The 16,250-nt window shown below is 58.1% G+C and overlaps 1 protein-coding gene across 1 annotated transcript; it reads left to right on the top strand.

Moving 5' to 3' along the window:
- The first annotated feature begins 407 nt into the window (after positions 1-407).
- On the top strand, positions 408-15,218 carry Ndufa9 (NADH:ubiquinone oxidoreductase subunit A9). The gene is given in 12 exon segments (XM_042672652.1): positions 408-483; positions 6,563-6,727; positions 7,366-7,463; positions 8,290-8,381; positions 10,108-10,249; positions 10,462-10,564; positions 11,011-11,078; positions 12,155-12,231; positions 13,439-13,451; positions 13,453-13,535; positions 14,039-14,105; positions 14,932-15,218. Coding segments are annotated over 12 exon segments (1,128 nt in total). The 5' UTR covers positions 408-434; the 3' UTR covers positions 15,103-15,218.
- Positions 15,219-16,250: the final 1,032 nt, after the last annotated feature.

The raw sequence follows: 16,250 nt of genomic DNA, 5'->3' as shown, positions 1-16,250 counted from the left end.
CCCCCCCCCCGAGAATGTTCTCGAAGGACTCCGCATGCACGGATCTGGGCCGCCTCGCTGCTGCGCGCGCCGCCCGCCCCGGCCCGGGCGGCCTCCCCGCCACCCCGCAGCCGGAGGCCGGGCGGCCGTGGCCTCGCAGCCTGCTCGGCCTCGGCAGCTCCGCCCTGACGGCGCGTCCGAGCCCGCGGCACTCCGCGTGCCCTCAGGCCCGGCCCCGTCGCTCGGCGCGCCCGCCACCTTCGCGGCCCCTCGGCGGCCCAACCGACGCAGCCCCCTTCGGCCCGCCCCTTCCGGTCCGGCGCTCCCGGCGCAGGCGCAGGCGCCACGCGGAACGAGGAAGGTTGGCCCCCGCGGGTGTCCGTCGCCGGCCCGCGGCCCGGCGCGCGCGCGCACGCACGCACGCACCGCCCGCGCGGGGGACCGTGGGAGGCAGCATGGCGGCCGCCGCTCCGCCCCGGGTCGCCCGGGCTTGGCCAATGTCACGTAAGTGTCGGCGGCGCCGCGGCCCCCGGCGCGGGGCGGGGCGCAGGCGCGGGGCCCGGCGTCGCGCCCGCGGTCGAGGGGTCGCGGCTCCCACCGACTCGAGCCCGCGAGGCGCGCGCGGGCCCGGCAGGCCTGCCCCGCGGGGCCCCGCCGGACGGCGCCGGGGCTCCCAGCCGGGACGGGGCCACGGGGAGCCGAGGGCGGGGGGCGGGGGTGCGGGGTGCGGGGAGCCGAGGGCGCGGGGCGGGGAGCCGAGGGCGCGGGGCGGGGAGCCGAGGGCGGGGGGCGGGGGTGCGGGGTGCGGGGAGCCGAGGGCGCGGGGCGGGGAGCCGAGGGCGCGGGGCGGGGTGCGGGGATGCGGGGTGGGGGTGCGGGGATGCGGGGTGGGGGTGCGGGGATGCGGGGTGGGGGTGCGGGGATGCGGGGTGGGGTGCGGGGATGCGGGGTGGGGTGCGGGGATGCGGGGTGGGGGTGCGGGGTGGGGGTGCGGGGATGCGGGGTGGGGGTGCGGGGTGGGGGTGCGGGGAGCCGAGGGCGCGGGGCGGGGGGCGGGGTGAGGGGAGCCGAGGGCGCGGGGCGGGGGGCGGGGTGAGGGGAGTCGAGGGCGCGGGGCGGGGGGCGGGGGGCGGGGTGGGGGCCACGGGGAGCCGGGGGCGGGGGGCGGGGTGGGGGCCACGGGGAGCCGAGGACGCGGGGCGGGGGCGCGGGGAGTCGAGGGCGCGGTGCGGGGTGAGGGGGTGCGGGGGGGTGCGGGGTGAGGGGGGTGCGGGGGGTACGGGGTGAGGGGGTGCGGGGGGATGTGGAGTGGGGAGGGATGCAGGGTGGGGGGGAGCAGGGGGGGTGCAGGGTGGGGAGAGATGCGGGGTGGGGGGGTGCAGGGTGGGGAGGGGGTGCGGGGTGGGGAGGGATGCGGGGCGGGGGCGCGGGGTGAGGGGGGTGCGGGGGGGATGCGGGGTGGGGGATGCGGGGTGAGGGGGTGCGGGGTGGGGGGGTGGGGGGTGCGGGGTGGGGGGATGCGGGGTGAGGGGGGTGCGGGGGGATGCGGGGTGCGGGGGGGTGCGGGGTGAGGGGGGTGAGGGGGGTGCGGGGTGAGGGGGGTGCGGGGTGAGGGGGGTGCGGGGGGATGCGGGGTGAGGGGGGTGCGGGGGGATGCGGGGTGCGGGGGGGAGGGGGTTGCGGGGGGATGCGGGGTGCGGGGGGATGCGGGGTGAGGGGTGGGGAGGGATGCGGGGGGAGGGGGGTGCCGGGGGATGCGGGGTGCGGGGGGATGCAGGGTGCGGGGTGGGGAGGGGTGCGGGGTGAGGAGGGGTGCGGGGTGAGGGGGGATGCGGGAGGATGCGGTTGGGGGGGTGCGGGATGGGGAGGGATGCGGGGTGGGGGGGTGCGGGGGGATGCGGGGTGCCGGGAGATGCGGGGTGGGAGGGGGTGGGGGGTGCGGGTTGGGGAGGGATGTGGGGTGGGGGGGTGCGGGTTTGGGGGGTACAGGGGGATGCTGGGTGAGGGGGTGTGGGGTTGGGGGGTGCAGGGGGATGCAGGGTGGGGGGATCCGGCCTGGGGAGGGATGTGGGGTGGGGAGGGATGCGGGGTGAGGGGGTGCAGGTTTGAGGGGTGCGGGGGATGCTGGGTGAGGGGGTGTGGGGTTGGGGGATGTGAGGTGGGGGGATCCGGCCTGGGGAGGGATGTGGGGTGGGGGGATGCGGGGTACAGGGGGATCCGGCCTGGGGAGGGATGCCGGGTGGGGGGCAGGAGGAGGCCCGAGGTTAGCCTGGGGGTCTGCAGGCCTCCAGCGCTGCCCCCGGGGGTGGGATCCTGCCTGGGGCCCGAGGCTGATCGTCCCTTCACCACCCCCCAAAGTAACGCAAAGCTGTTGGGAGAATGATCACCCTTCATCACCGTCTTTCCCCGGGCTACCCTTCCCCTCCCACCCCACTCCCCCAAAAGTTGCTTTTCCATAGTGTGTTCTAAGTCTGCACCGTGTTGTCTGCTCTCGAAGGTCGCTTCAGGGTCACTGAGAGCTTTATTTATTTTATATATTTTTGGTCAACCATGGGGTTTGAACTCACGGCCTGGGCGCTGTCCCTCAGCTCTTCAGCTCAAGGCTCTGCCACTTGAGCCACTGCACCACTTCTGGCTTTTTTTGTGTGCTGGTTCCTTGGAGATCAGAGTCTCATGGACTTTCCAGGGCTGGCTTTGAACCCTGATCCTCAGATCTCAGCCTCCTGAGTTGCTGGGATGTCAGGTGGGAGCCACGAGTGTCCAGCGAGCTTTTATTTTTAATCCCTTAAGTAGTTGAATGAAGGGAGCTGTCATCCAGCAAAGTAGTAGAAGCATGCAACGAATCTCGATCAGTGTCTCCCTCTGTGAGCCTTAGGAAGACTTTAAAAAAAAAAAAGGGCTTGTTTTCTTTTTTATGTCATTTGATTTTATTTTGCTAGTCCTAGGGCTTGAACTCAGGGCCTGGGCACTGTCCCTTAGCCACTTTGTGCTCAAGGCTAGCACTCTACCACTTGAGCCACAGCACCACTTCTGGCTTTTCTTGACCAGTTTATTGGAGGTAAGAGTCTCATGGGGACTTTCCTGGCTGGGCCAGCTTTGAACTGTGATCCTCAGCTTTCAGCCTCCCGAGTAGCTAGGATGACAGGTGTGCGCCACTAGCACCGGGCTTTGGGGATTCATTTTAGATCTCTCAGATCAGTTAAGATTAGTTCCCGGTGTCTTAAAAAAAATCGCCTCAGGTAGTTCCCGTGTCCAGCAGAAGTGGAGAGTCAGGAGTGTGTAGAGGATTCCTTTTCGCTTTCCGTCTTGGTTAGAGTTCCGGCATGCAGTTGGGAAGGTGTTGGTACATGCTACCTGAACAGGTGAGACTCCGAGGAGGAAGTGGGGGACCTGTGCCTGCAGCCCTTGGGTACCAAGTCACATGACAGCCTGGCAAAAGTGTATTCAGGAAGTAGCACTGTGGCTCAAGTGGTAGAGCACTCGCCTTGAGCTGAGGAGCTGAGGGACAGCGCCCAGGCCCAGAGTTCAAGCCCCATGACCGACCATAAAAAAAAAAAAAGTGTATTCATCATGTTCTTTCTGATATGTGGAAGTAGATCAGAAATGTACCAAGAAATGACAAATTACACAGGATCCTAGACACACACACAGGAAGACCAAAAGAGGATGCTCTTAGGAGAGACTCACAAAGGCACAAACAGCCTAAGCACGTCTTCATATTTATATTCAATGATATACTGAAAACACCTCCAAGAGATAGATGGAAACAAGACTTTTTTTCTTGTTTAGTTTTTGGTGCTTCTGTCTTCTTTATGTATGCTGCGTATTCATGTGTGCATCTTCGGGGAGGGGCGGGTGGAAGGGAGAAACTCAGGGCACAGAACTCAGGGACAAAAGGGTGGAAAAGCACAGGCGTGGAGCTCACAGGACACGGGTGAAAGTGAACTCCACATGGGTGAAGACGGGAGGGAGGGAGGGACGGGAGAGAATGCAGAAACCAGTGATACTGTACAAAAGGAAATTACTCACTTCCAGACTCATAAACGTAACCCCTCTGTACATCACCTCTATAACAACAAGTAAGTAAATTGCGGGGGAAAAGTATTAGTTTAAGAAAAAGCAAAGAAAGCCAGCTTTGGGGTAAAGTCTAGACAGGCAGGTGCATTGAGGGGAGCCTTGGTGCTCACTGGAATGTGGTTCTGAAGAGACCATCCCTCCCCGCCACAAAAAAACGTAAAATATTTCATCAATTCAATGAAGCACATTAGCTGGCTCTTGTGGACGCCATATGCTCTCCTCAGGAGGCAGATTTTCACAGATCGCGGGACAATTTAAACACAGCTGATGAGAATGTGGAACTCAGCTTCTGCATCAATTAAAAAAAAGTGGTTTTTATCCAAGCACTGGCAGCTGATGCCTCTAATCCCAGCTGCTCAGGAGGCTGAGCTATGAGGATCATGGTTTGAAGCCAGCCCACACAGGAAGTCCATGAGACTTCTGTCTCCAAGGAACCACCAGAAAGCCAGATGTGGAGATGCAGCTCAAGTGTGCCTTGAGCTTAAAGAAAGCTAAGGGATGGCGCTCAAGCCCTGACTTCAAGCGTCAGTACTGGTGTGTGTGCACGCGCACACGCACACATACACACACCCACACACACACACCACATCTACCAAAAAACCAAACAGCTTTTTAAACAGCAATTTTGTCGTTGAAGATTCTCTTGTTTTTTTTTTGCTTTATGTTTTGGCCATGCTTGGTAAAAAGCACATGTAACGAAGACACAGATAAATTGTGCTTAAATGTGATGACCACGAAGCACAATATGAAGTTTTAAAAAGAGGAGATTTTGGTTCCTTGGGGCCACTGATGGATGATTGGGACGCCAGTGGAGAATGGCATTCTAGAAAAATCTTCCTTCACTGGTTGCTGGGGTGAGCCTGAAAGCCAGCAAATGAGTGCATTTCCTACAGGCAAAGAACTGGTGGAGTATTACGGTGGAATATTACAGTAGAACACCACTGTACAACCAGTGTATGCTAAGAAAAGAGAGGGAGGGAGACAGGGTGGAAAGAATGCAGCGAAGTATTCTGAGAGTGGCGTGGCTGTGGTCCCTGGGGGTTAGGAGGGAATGGATAATCGAGGCTCAGCAGTTTCCTAGGTGGGTTTCCTGAGAAGGTCCATACAGCCAGGTACTGGTGCTCACGCCTGTAATCCCAGCAACTCAGGAGGTTGACATCTGAGCGCTGTGGTTTGAAGCCAGCCCTGGCAAAGGAAGTCTAGGAGACTTTGATCTCCAGTGAACCACCAGAAAGTCTTGGGATAGCGTCTAGACTCTTAAGTACATGCCCCAGGACCAGCACGCGCGCGCACGCACACACACATCCCATACAGTATTATAACTCATAGAAATGTTTTCTGTAATACTAACAAGGTTCTTTTTTAGGTAAGTCCAGTTGCGATCTATGTGATCTGTGATATATGAAATATGTGCTATTGGATGTATGCCACACCACCGTAAAGTACATAATTGTATAGCTTTTAAGTATGTTAAAGAAGAAATTAGGTTACCCTGCAAGTGAGCATCTGGATATCAGCATGCCAAACTGATGGAAACTTTGAGCAGAGGAATTAATCCATGCAAAATGCATAATGGATAAAGAATATTATTCTCCTAACGGTATTCATCATACACGGGAGAATGGGGATGCTGGGACCCAAGCGGCCGGCTTGCATTTCCTGAGCACATTCTGTTTGCCCGGCAGCATGGCAGCTGCTTTACGACCTGTGGTAAACACTCAGCTCTGTGAACTGGGAGCTTCGTAAAGAAGCCATTCCTGAGCTTCTTTTGCTCAAGGCTGACATTCTACTACTTGAGCCCCAGCTCCACTTGCAGCTTTTTGGTAGTTTATTAGAGATAAACGTCTCCTGGACTTTCCTTCCTGGGCTGGCTTCGATCCTCAGATCTCAGTATGCTGGGATTCCAGGCGTGAACCACCAGCTCCCAGTTTGGAATTCTCTGTTATTCCTTTTTTTTTTTTTGTAAGTCGTGGGGCTTGAACTTTAGAACCTGGGCACTGTCCCTCAGCTCTTCAGCTCAAGGCTAGCGCTCTACCACTTGAGCCACAGCGCCACTTCAGGTTTTCTGGTGGTTCCTTGGAGATCAGAGTCTCATGGACTTTCCTTCCTGCCCAGGATGGCCTTGAACCTCGATCCTCAGATCTCAGCCTCCTGAGTAGCTGGGATGACAGGCGTGAGCCACCAGCGCCCGGCTTGTTAATTCCTTCTTTACACCCCCTTGCGGACACTTTTCCCAGGATTCCTTCCTTCCTCATGGTCACATGGCTCAGTGAGCCTTCTCTCCCCAGGCTCACAAGAGCCCCTAGCATAGACCGTATCTCCTCCTGTCGCAGGGATTTTATGTGGTAATGATTATGATCATTGCTACTTTGATCGCTAAGGTCCAGATGACAAAATAGCCTTGCAGGTGTTCGGGGAAAAGAAGGACTTGAGTTCCTGGTGGCTTTTAAACTAACCTGGTCCTTCGCTGTGTTCTGTGTTCTGCGTGCTCCGGGTTCGCCTTCAGGTTCTGCACTTGCAGCCACCGCTGGGTTTTGCGGCCCACGCCATCGCCAGCTCCACCATGCCGTCATACCTCACGGCAAAGGGGGCCGCTCCTCTGTCAGCGGGTTGGTGGCCACTGTGTTCGGAGCCACGGGATTCCTGGGCCGGTACGTCGTCAACCACCTTGGTAAGTACAAGTCCTGCCTTGTGCTCACCGGGCCCATTGCCCTTGACGGGGATTTGAATGAGCCACGTGTCTCTTGATTGGACGCTACTACACGGCTGCTGACCTGGCTCAAGGGGTAGAAGGCTTGAGGACCTGAGTTCCAAACCCAGTCAGCCCGCAGCCTGCACCCCACCCCCAAAGTAAGCAAGAAAAGGTAGGAAACAAACCCAAATCGTACTACCTTGGAGTCAGGTAATTTAGGTCTGCTTTGGCTGGCAAGGCAAAATACTAGTCTTGTTAAAAATAACATCAATTTTAGTTATCTCTTTTGCTCCTGGCCCTGGGTGCTGTCCCTGAGCTGCTTTTGCTCAAGGCTGGCGCTCTACCACTTGAGCCACAACGCCACTTCCAGCTTTCTAGTGGTTCACAGGAGATCAGAGTCTCCTACTTTCGTGCCCCTGGTTGGCTTTGAACCACAATCCTCAGATCTCAGCCTCCCGAGTAGCTGGGATGACAGGCGTGAGCCACCAGCACCCGACAAGAACATGAGCTTATAGTGTCATAGCAGAATTTAAGCCTTTCCAAGTCTCCATCGAATAATGCGTCATCATGTTGTATCACGGTGTCGATGAGTCTTGTTTCAATGCATTCTTCCCTAGGCCGAATAGGAACTCAGATCATTATCCCCTACCGGTGTGACACGTATGACCTCATGCACCTTCGCCCCATGGGTGACCTGGGCCAGATAATCTTCATGGTAAGACTTCATGCCTGGTCATCTCAGCCAGCAGCTGTGAACGACGGGTCACTGTTAGGGCGTGATTTTCATCCAGAACAAACCACAGGCATCCCCCATTCGTAAGTTCCCGTGTCTCTGGTTTCTAGACTGGCAGTGGGCAAACCTTTCCTGCCCAGGACCTGAAGTTCAAAGGACGTGGGATCTGCAGCCCTTTAAAGAGTCCTGGTCATAATGACTGAGCTGCGCCCAGGTGTCCTGAAAACAGCTGTGTAAACAAACACGTGTGCCAATAAAACTTTATTTACAAAACCAGGCCAAGGGCCAGGTTTGGCCTGTATCGTTTGCTCACCCTGGTGGCTGGCTTTCCCACTATGGGAGCCTGAAGCTGCCTGTCCAAAGCTTGAGCTCTTGTCTAAACCCTGACAATGCCAACAAACACTGTGTGTGTGTGTCTGTCTGTCTGTCTCTGTGTATTTCTTTGTCCATGTCCCAGCTGCCCTTGCTTCTTTGGCTAGGTTTCAGGAAGGGAGACTGGATCTCCTGATCCCCTTACTACCTCAGGGGTTAGTTGGATGGACAAAAATCAGCACGCTCCCTGAAATACGAGCAACTTCTTTTCTGGTTTCCTGAGTTGGAAGGTCCCTCGGCCTCTTTGTCTCCAGGAGGGCGAGGAGAGAGGGGGGACCTTCTCCTCATCTCTGATGGGATCCAGGGTCTGGGTGACAGACAAAAGAATGGCCCAGTTAGACACGGGCCTGGGCATGGAGGGGGCGGGGCCTCAGGTCAAGCCTGGGGTGGGGGTGTGTCCTCATGGTGTCAGCTGATTGGTTACTTCTGGCCCCAGGAATGGGACTCCAGAGAGAAGAGCTCCATCCAGAGAGCCGTGCAGCACAGCAACCTGGTCATCAACCTCGTGGGGAGAGAGTGGGAAACCAGGTGAGTCTCCCGCGCGTGGGCCTCGGCGTCCGGGAGGCGTCCATTCGCAGGGCACCTGCTTTAGGTATAGTGTGGACTTTGCCCGCACCCCTCAGCAGGTGTCGCGTGGACACCCGTCAGGTTCAGGTGGCAGTACCCCTCCTGGGAAGGTGGCTCAGTGGTAGAGCGCTTGCCCAGCATGCATGAAGCCCCGGGTTCGATTCCTCAGCACCACATATGCAGAAAAAGCCAGAAGTGGCGCTGTGGCTCAAGGGGTAGAGCGCTAGCCTGGAGCCAAAGAAGCTCAGGGACAGCGCCCAGGCCCTGAGTTCAAGCCCCAGGACTGGCAAAAGGAAAAATCCGTACCAGCTGGCTATCGGTGGTTCACGCCGGTCATCCTAGCTACTCAGGAGGCTGCGGTCTGAGGATTGCAGATCGAAGCCAGCCTAGGTAGGAAGACCGTGAGACTCTTTATCTCCAATGAACTACCAAAAAGCTGGAAGTGGGCTGTGGCTCCAGTGGTAGAGCACTGGCCTTGAACACAGGCTCAGGGACAGCGTGTCCAGGCCCTAACTTCAAGCCCCAGGACTGTACCCCTTACTTTACCTTCCCCCCCCCCAAACACATATAAAAAGCCAGTGCCATTGTGGGTCCTGGGTTCGAAGCCGGCCATGTGGGATAGGGTCAGGGGTAGGGTTGCCTGGTCCACTGTGTAGGCCCCACATTGGGTTTTTGTGTGTGGAATGTTCTAGATGGTTCTAGATTGTGCTTCTGCCTTGTTCTTTGAAGATAGCATAAAAACCATTTCATCATTGCATTGGTGATCAACAAATTATGTTGTAATCTCATAGCTCCAGAACACCAGTTCCCTGTATTAAGTCCTGATGAACCTTTGATGTCAACCTGTTGGCATATGTCTGTTTCTTCAAACGTACTAAGGTTTCGGACAGCCTACAGTGTCTTAGTCAACTTTCTATCTCCTGTAATGACTAACATTTAATTCAGGGTCCGTGTCGAACTGACGACTCTACTTTTAGTTTCACTCTGTCCCTCCAGGAATGCAAAGTCCCAGGGATGAGGAGGGCTTGCCTTTTTAGCCTGCAACATCTTCCTCCTCCCCTTCAACCATCACAAAAGCTTTCGCTTTTGCTTTTTATTTTTTTGCCGATCCTGGGGCTTGAACTCAGGGCCTGGGCGCTGCCCCTGAGCTCCTTTTGCTCAAGGCAAGCGCTCTACCACTTGAGCCACAGCCACTTCTGGCTTTTTCTGCCATTCATTAGAGATAAGAGTCTCACGGTCTTTCCTGCCCAGGCTGGGTTTGAACCGCGATCCTCAGATCTCAGCCTCCTGAGTAGCTAGGATGACAGGCGTGAGCCACCAGCGCCTGGAAGCCAGGTTTTCTTAAAGGGAAGTGGATCTTCAGGTCAGCCCAAACTCTTAGGGAGACCCTATCTTGAAACCAAGAAAACAGGGTATGGGGGAACCCTCAGCCTCACACTTCCTTGGGGATATAGAATATTATATATGTCGGTTTAGAACTTAGGACGAACCTTAAACCGTGGCTAGAAATGACCCCCAAAGAGGCCCGTAAACTTTGAAGAGACACCTAATTCCAACTTTGAGTCAAACAACTACCGTTTAAAAGTTGAGCTCGGGTTGATTAGGAAAACCAGCCCACCCCTGCCAGCTTAGACATCTGGCCATCTTCACACCCCCTCCCCACCCCACACCCCCTTTATCCTCCCAGAAACTTTACTTTCGAGGACGTTTTTGTGCGGATTCCCAAAGTGATCGCCAGAGAATCCAGAAAAGCCGGCGTGGAGAAGCTCATCCACGTGTCACACCTCAACTCTGACATCAGGAGCTTCGCCCGGTCCCTGCGGAGCAAGGTCAGCCGCTGGGGCGCGCGTGGCACGTCCCGCGCGGGTGCTCCTGCCCCGTCGCGGCGGCCTCCGCATGCTGGGGCGGATGAGTAACTTGACGGTGTGCATCTCCGAGATCGCCTGCCCGTAGGCCCAGGAGCCCTGCCCCTGGGGCCGGGTAGCGGAAGCCGGCTTCACCGTCTCGGTGCTCAAGTGCTCTCTCCTGCTCGATTGGCCAGGCCGTGGGAGACCAGGAAGTGCGGGAGGCGTTTCCGGATGCCACCATCATCAAGCCTGCCGACATGTTTGGAAGGGAGGATAGATTCCTCAATCACTTCGCAAGTGAGTCTGGGAAATGCCGGGGGGGGGGGGGGGGCGCACTCCTCTGAGCCTCCTAAGTGTGTTTCTCTCTCTCGCATTCTCGACTCTTGGCGTTACTATTGTTAGTAGTCGTGGTACAGTGTCATCGTCCACAGGGGCTGGCAGCCCAGCGTGTCTGTTCATGAGCCCAGTGGATCTTCGTAGCCTTTAGTGAGCACGCTGGGCCTGGCGGGATGGCTGGCCGTGCGTCACTCGACCTGCCTGGCCCCCCCCCCCCCCCCCCCCCCCCAGTGCTCGGTCTCTTCACCCTCTTGTTTCTGGTCCCCGCGCCCCGTGGTGGCTCCTTCCCAGGCCCGTGAGCTCTTGGATTAGCTGCGCTCGCCGTGCTGCCGTGGAGTCCGAGCCGGGCGGTGGGGGAGTGTGAGCAGCCTGGCCAGGCCTTCTGAACACGGCTCTCGTCTCTGCAGACATGAGGTCATTTGTCGGGGTCCCTCTCGTGTCCCTGGGCCTGCGGACCGTGAAGCAGCCCGTGTTTGTGAGTACCCAGGGCCGGGGCCTCGCCAGGCCCTGCCGCCCTCCCCCCTTCAGGGATCAACTCTCCGTTTCCTGCTGGGGTTTGTTCTCTCTGTTTTGGTGCCATCCTGGGACTTGAACCCAGGGCCTGGGCGCTGTCCCTGAGCTTTTTCACGCAAGGCGGGCGCTCAACCACTTGAGCCACAGCGCCCCTTCATTGGACATAAAAGTCTCACGGACTTTTCCTGCGATCTCTAGACCGCAGCCTTCTAAGTAGCTGGGATTACAGGCGTGAGCCCCGGTGCCGGGCATCCTAGGTCCTTGCAAACCAGCAGTGTGCTCACTACCTTTCGTCTTCCTGAGAAGGAGCTTTCCTCAGCGCGAGCATTAACACACACACGCCAGGCAGTGCCGGCCCCAGAGAGAGAGCCACCCACTAGACAGACCCACCCCAATCTCAGTCAGCTTTTAAGCAGCACGATCGGTGCTGCCAGAGGTTGGGGGGACCCATGGGGCTCCCCAAACAAGTGAGCGAGTGAGCACAGAGGTGCGGGGTGGGGGGGGGCAGCCTGCCGGAGAAGGAGCACCTTCCATTCCACACCAGCCTGACCCAGGGCTTCTCAAGACCCCTTGCCCGCATTGGGGGCCAGAGAATTGTTGGCTGTGGGCACTGTTGCTGGCTGCTTCTAGGATCCCCTCCTCCAGCTCTGAAAAGGCGCCCACAGAGCCACCCCCCAGTGACAAACATTCATAGACCTCTCGCCTCCGAGCTGTGCTTAGACAGGCCTGGAAGGCGGGGCGCAGGTGTGGCGGTGCCCACCTGTAATCCCAGCGCTCACGGGGCTGGGATAGGAGGCTCCCCGGCTCCCCAGCAGCCAGACACAACGCTCTGCGCAGCGGGCAGGGCTGGTGTGGGCTGCGAATCAGTGTCATCTGCTCTCCCTCCTCCCCGTCTCCCTCCTCCCCGTCTCTCCCTCCTCCCCGTCTCTCCCTCCTCCCCGTCTCTCCCTCCTCCCCGTCTCTCCCCCTCCCTCCCCCGCCCCCCCCTCCCCCGCCCCCTCCGCCAGCAATTGCTTCCACGCGTTATCATTTGCACAGGTGTCAGATGTCGCCAGAGGCATCGTGAAAGCTGCCAGAGAGCCGGACGCCAAGGGGCAGACCTTCGCCTTTGTCGGGTGAGAGCTTGAAGCCCCATGGCAGACTCTTGCTTGGGGCCGGTCCTGGGACTCGAACTCAGGGCCTGGGCGCTGTCCCTGAGCTGCTTGTGCTCAAGGCTGGTGCTCTTAACCACTTGAGCCACAGCTCTATTTCAGGTTTGTTTGTTTTTTCTTTATTAATTGGAGGTAAGAGTCGCACGGCCTTTCCTGTCTAGACAGGCTTTGAACCTGGATCCTCAGATCTCAGTCTCCTTCCTGAGTTAGCTGGGCTTACAGGCATGAGCTACCGACTCCTAGCTTATAAGTGATTCGTGTCGCTTCCCCGAGGGTCCTCATGCCTGGACTAGCTCAGTCGCTGTGTGGCTCGGGGTGGGGGTGGGGGGGGGGGGTTGATCTTTTCAGATCAACAATATCTAGAGGAAAAATTGTGTCTACACTGAATATGCACCCCCTGCCCTGTGCATACTCCCCCGAAGCGTTTACACCCTGTTTGACTTTATTCCGTCAGTAGTCTAGAGGTGATTTACAATACACAGGAGGATATACATCCTCTGGGGAGCAGGTATTCACCCCCAAAGCCCATCTTGTATACCTCTGAAAACAAACCGCATCGCACCGCGGAGAAGATCGTTTTCATTAAGCAGCGTGGTAAAGTTTTTTTTTAAATTTTTTTGCTGGGCCTAGGGCTTGAACTCAGGGCCTAGGCGCTGTCCCTGAGCTTCTTTTGCTCAAGGCTGGTGCTCTACCACTTGAGCCACAGCACCACTTCCAGATTTGTTGAGTCGTTTATCGGAGATGAGAGTCTCAAGGACTTTACTACTTGGGCTGGCTTTGAACCATGATCCTCAGATCTCAGCCTCCTGAGTAGCTGGGATGACAGGCGGGAGCCACCAGTGCCTGGCTTATTTTTTTTAATTACCCTCCTTTTTGGTGGGCAGCATGTTCTATACATGAAGTTGACCCTTTCTCAAGACAGGTTAGACGTACTCAGTAAAAGTCTTAGGATTGCTGGCAGGAAAGTCCATGAGACTCTGATCTCCAGTGAACCACCAGAAAACCAGAAGTGGTGCTGTGGTTCAAATGGTGGAGCGCCAGCCTTGAGCTGAAGAGCTGAGGGACAGCGCCCAGGCCCCGAGTTCAAGCCTCACGACCAACAACAACAACAAAAAAGACACGTGATGAGCCAGTTGGTTTGCCGCAGTGTGGTTTATCTTCCTCTCGCCAGGCCGAACCGCTACCCGCCTCTTCGACCTGGTGCAGTACATCTACGCCGTGGCACACCGGCCTTTCCTCCCGTACCCCTTGCCCCATTTTGCCTATCGGTAAGTGGGCTGCTGCTTCTGCATGTCCCGAGCTGAGCCCCGCCATTCTAGCGGGGAGGCCCCCAACCTCCAAAGTGAGCAGTACAAAAGAGGGCCGGAGGCACAGCCCCGCGGCGGAGTGCAACCTAGCAAGGACAAGGCCCCCAGTTCAAACCCCAGCTCCACCATCACAGGAAGGAGCCGGACACCCAACAGGTTAGGACGGATCGCAGTCCGCCTGGTGTGTCTACGGAAGTTTTCCTTAGAAAGCCTCAGGATCGGCGAGACCTGGGCGGAGCTGCTTGTGGCGAGGGGAGCGCAGAGTGCACCCGTCCCCAGGTCTCCCTGGTCTCCCTGGTGCTCAGAAGCCCCCGGGCCTGTGCACTCGTGGCCTGGACTTTTGTGCTCGCTGCCTTACTCGGTCGCATGGGGAGCGTAGGAGCGGCCTGCTTTAGTCCCGGCCTGGAGCGAGTGGCCGAGGCAGACGTGGCCCCTCACCCGGGCCCTTGCCTTCCCTCCTGCAGCATGATCGCGCGGCTCTTTGAACTCAGCCCCTTTGAACCGTGGACGACGAGGGACAAAGTGGACCGGGTGAGTCCGGGGGCAGGAAGCGCGGGACGTCGGCCTGCCGCCTCCCGCTGCTTGATTTCCCTCTCCGCCGGCTCGCGTCTGTCCGCGTGCAAAGGTGCCTCCTTCCCTCTCCTCCCGATGCCCCGTTTCCCACTCGTCTCTGCCGCTTTTCGCCTCCACCTCAGAAGCGCCTTCCGGCCAAGCGTGGCAGCGCAGTCCTGTAATCCCAGCACCCCCCAGTCTCCTGAAAACAGGCAGGAGCCGTCCGCCCTGGCTTCACTGGCCACAGGTGCCTGCCTTGCCCGCCGCGTGTGGCTCTGGGATTGGAGATCCCAGAGGGGGGCTCCCCTCCCCCCCATCCCCGTTTCCCCCACTTCCCAGGGACACCCGCCATGCCCTTGGTCCAGCTTCGGGCTAGCGGGGTCCTGCCTGTAATCTCTGCAGCCCTGAGCGCTTGAATGGGACAAGGCCTGCAGGGGAGTCTCGTTTGGAGACTGCCTGTCGCTCAGGAGAGATCTTCGGGCTTCGGGGCGTAGGGGGAGCGCGGCTGGACCTGCCTCGGTGCTTTTGGGGCGCGCCCAGGACCTTTCCGCCCTAGCGAACCTGGCTGACAGCCCCGGCTGGACTCCTTACCCGACCGGAGTGACCCCGGCTGTCCAGCGCCAGGCCGGGCTCTGCGCGTGGCGCACACGGCTCACAGGGCCGTCCGGGCCTCTTCATCAGGCGCCTGGTGATGTCCTACGGCTTGGCCTCCCTCTCGCAATCCTCCTGCCTCAGCCTCCAGAGCGCCCAGACCGCAGGCCTGCACCCCCGCCCCTGGCTGCTACAGTTTTTTTTCTGTCCACAGCTTCACCTCTCAGACAAGATCCTGCCCAACCTGCTGAGCCTCGAAGACCTGGGAATCGAACCCACACCCCTGGAGCTCAAGGCCATTGAGACGCTGAGACGCCACCGCACGAACCGCTGGCTGAAAACCGAGATGGAAGATGCCAAGCCCGCAAAGACTGTGAACTACTAGCGCCCCGCCCCGCCCGCACCCCCGGGAGCCTCGGGGCCCGTCACCCCGCGGCCCGGCGGCCGAGGCCTTCTGTACACAGAGAATAAGATCCTTCTATTAAAACAGCCCAGGATCCACACTGTCGCGCTCTCTTCCTTGGGCTGGAAATGATCAGCCCTAGCCGTTTAGAACTTTAAAGCAGGGCTGGAGGCATGGCTCAGGTGGTAGAGCGCCAGCCAAGTGGGTGAGAGGCTGTGAATTGATTGTTTGGTTGGTCGTGGGGCTTGAACTCGGGGCCTGGGCGCTGTCCCTCAGCTCTTCAGCTCAGGGCTGGCACTCTACCACTTGAGCCACAGCGCCACTTCCGGTTTCCTGGTGGTTCCTTGAAGACCAGAGCCTCATGAACTTTCCTGCCCAGGCTGGCTTTGAACCATGATCCTCCGATCTCAGCTTCCTGAGTAGCTGGGAGATGAAGAGGTGGAGGGGTGAGATTATCGTAAGCATTGGAGGCAAATATCACAACGAAACTGGCTTCGTATACACCAAAAGGAAATCTTCAAATCGTGCAGACATGCCTTCATTTTTACGTCTACGCAAGACACCTTTCGTTGTGCCTTTATTTCAAAAGTCACCCTTCACAAAAGGGATGTTGGAAAGTCTGGCGCGGGTGCTCACGCCTGTCATCCTCGCTCCTCAGGAGGCTGAGATCTGAGGATCACGGTTCAAAGCCAGCCCGGGCAGGAAAGTCCATGAGACTCTTTACCTCCAGTGAACCACCAGAAAATGGGAAGTGGAGCTGTGGCTCAAAAGTGGTAGAGCGCTCACCTCGAGCAGAAAAAAAGTCCAAAGTTAGCTGATGCATAAGCCTATGCAAACGTAGCTCTGTTGGGTATGCCAGCGGCTCACGACTGTAATCCTAGCTCTTTAGAAGGCCGAGACCTGGAGGATCCAGGTAGAAAAGTCCACCAGACTCCCATCCAACTAGCCAGCAAAAAGCCAGGCTGGAGGCGTGGCTCAAGTGGGAGAGCACCCGCAGAGCGAGGAGGCACTGAGTTTCAACAATGGTGCAGGTAAAACAACACAAAACACAAGCATGATTAAGAAAACGATGGCTTCGAACACAAGGAGCGAGCAGCTCAGTTCTCTGGAAAGGCAGGAAGAGTCTTGGG

This window comes from Dipodomys spectabilis, unplaced genomic scaffold (genome assembly GCF_019054845.1).
Source record: "Dipodomys spectabilis isolate Male_0828 unplaced genomic scaffold, ASM1905484v1 ptg000752l, whole genome shotgun sequence".
Taxonomy (NCBI): domain Eukaryota; kingdom Metazoa; phylum Chordata; class Mammalia; order Rodentia; family Heteromyidae; genus Dipodomys; species Dipodomys spectabilis.
This window is presented reverse-complemented; position numbering and strand designations above follow the sequence as displayed.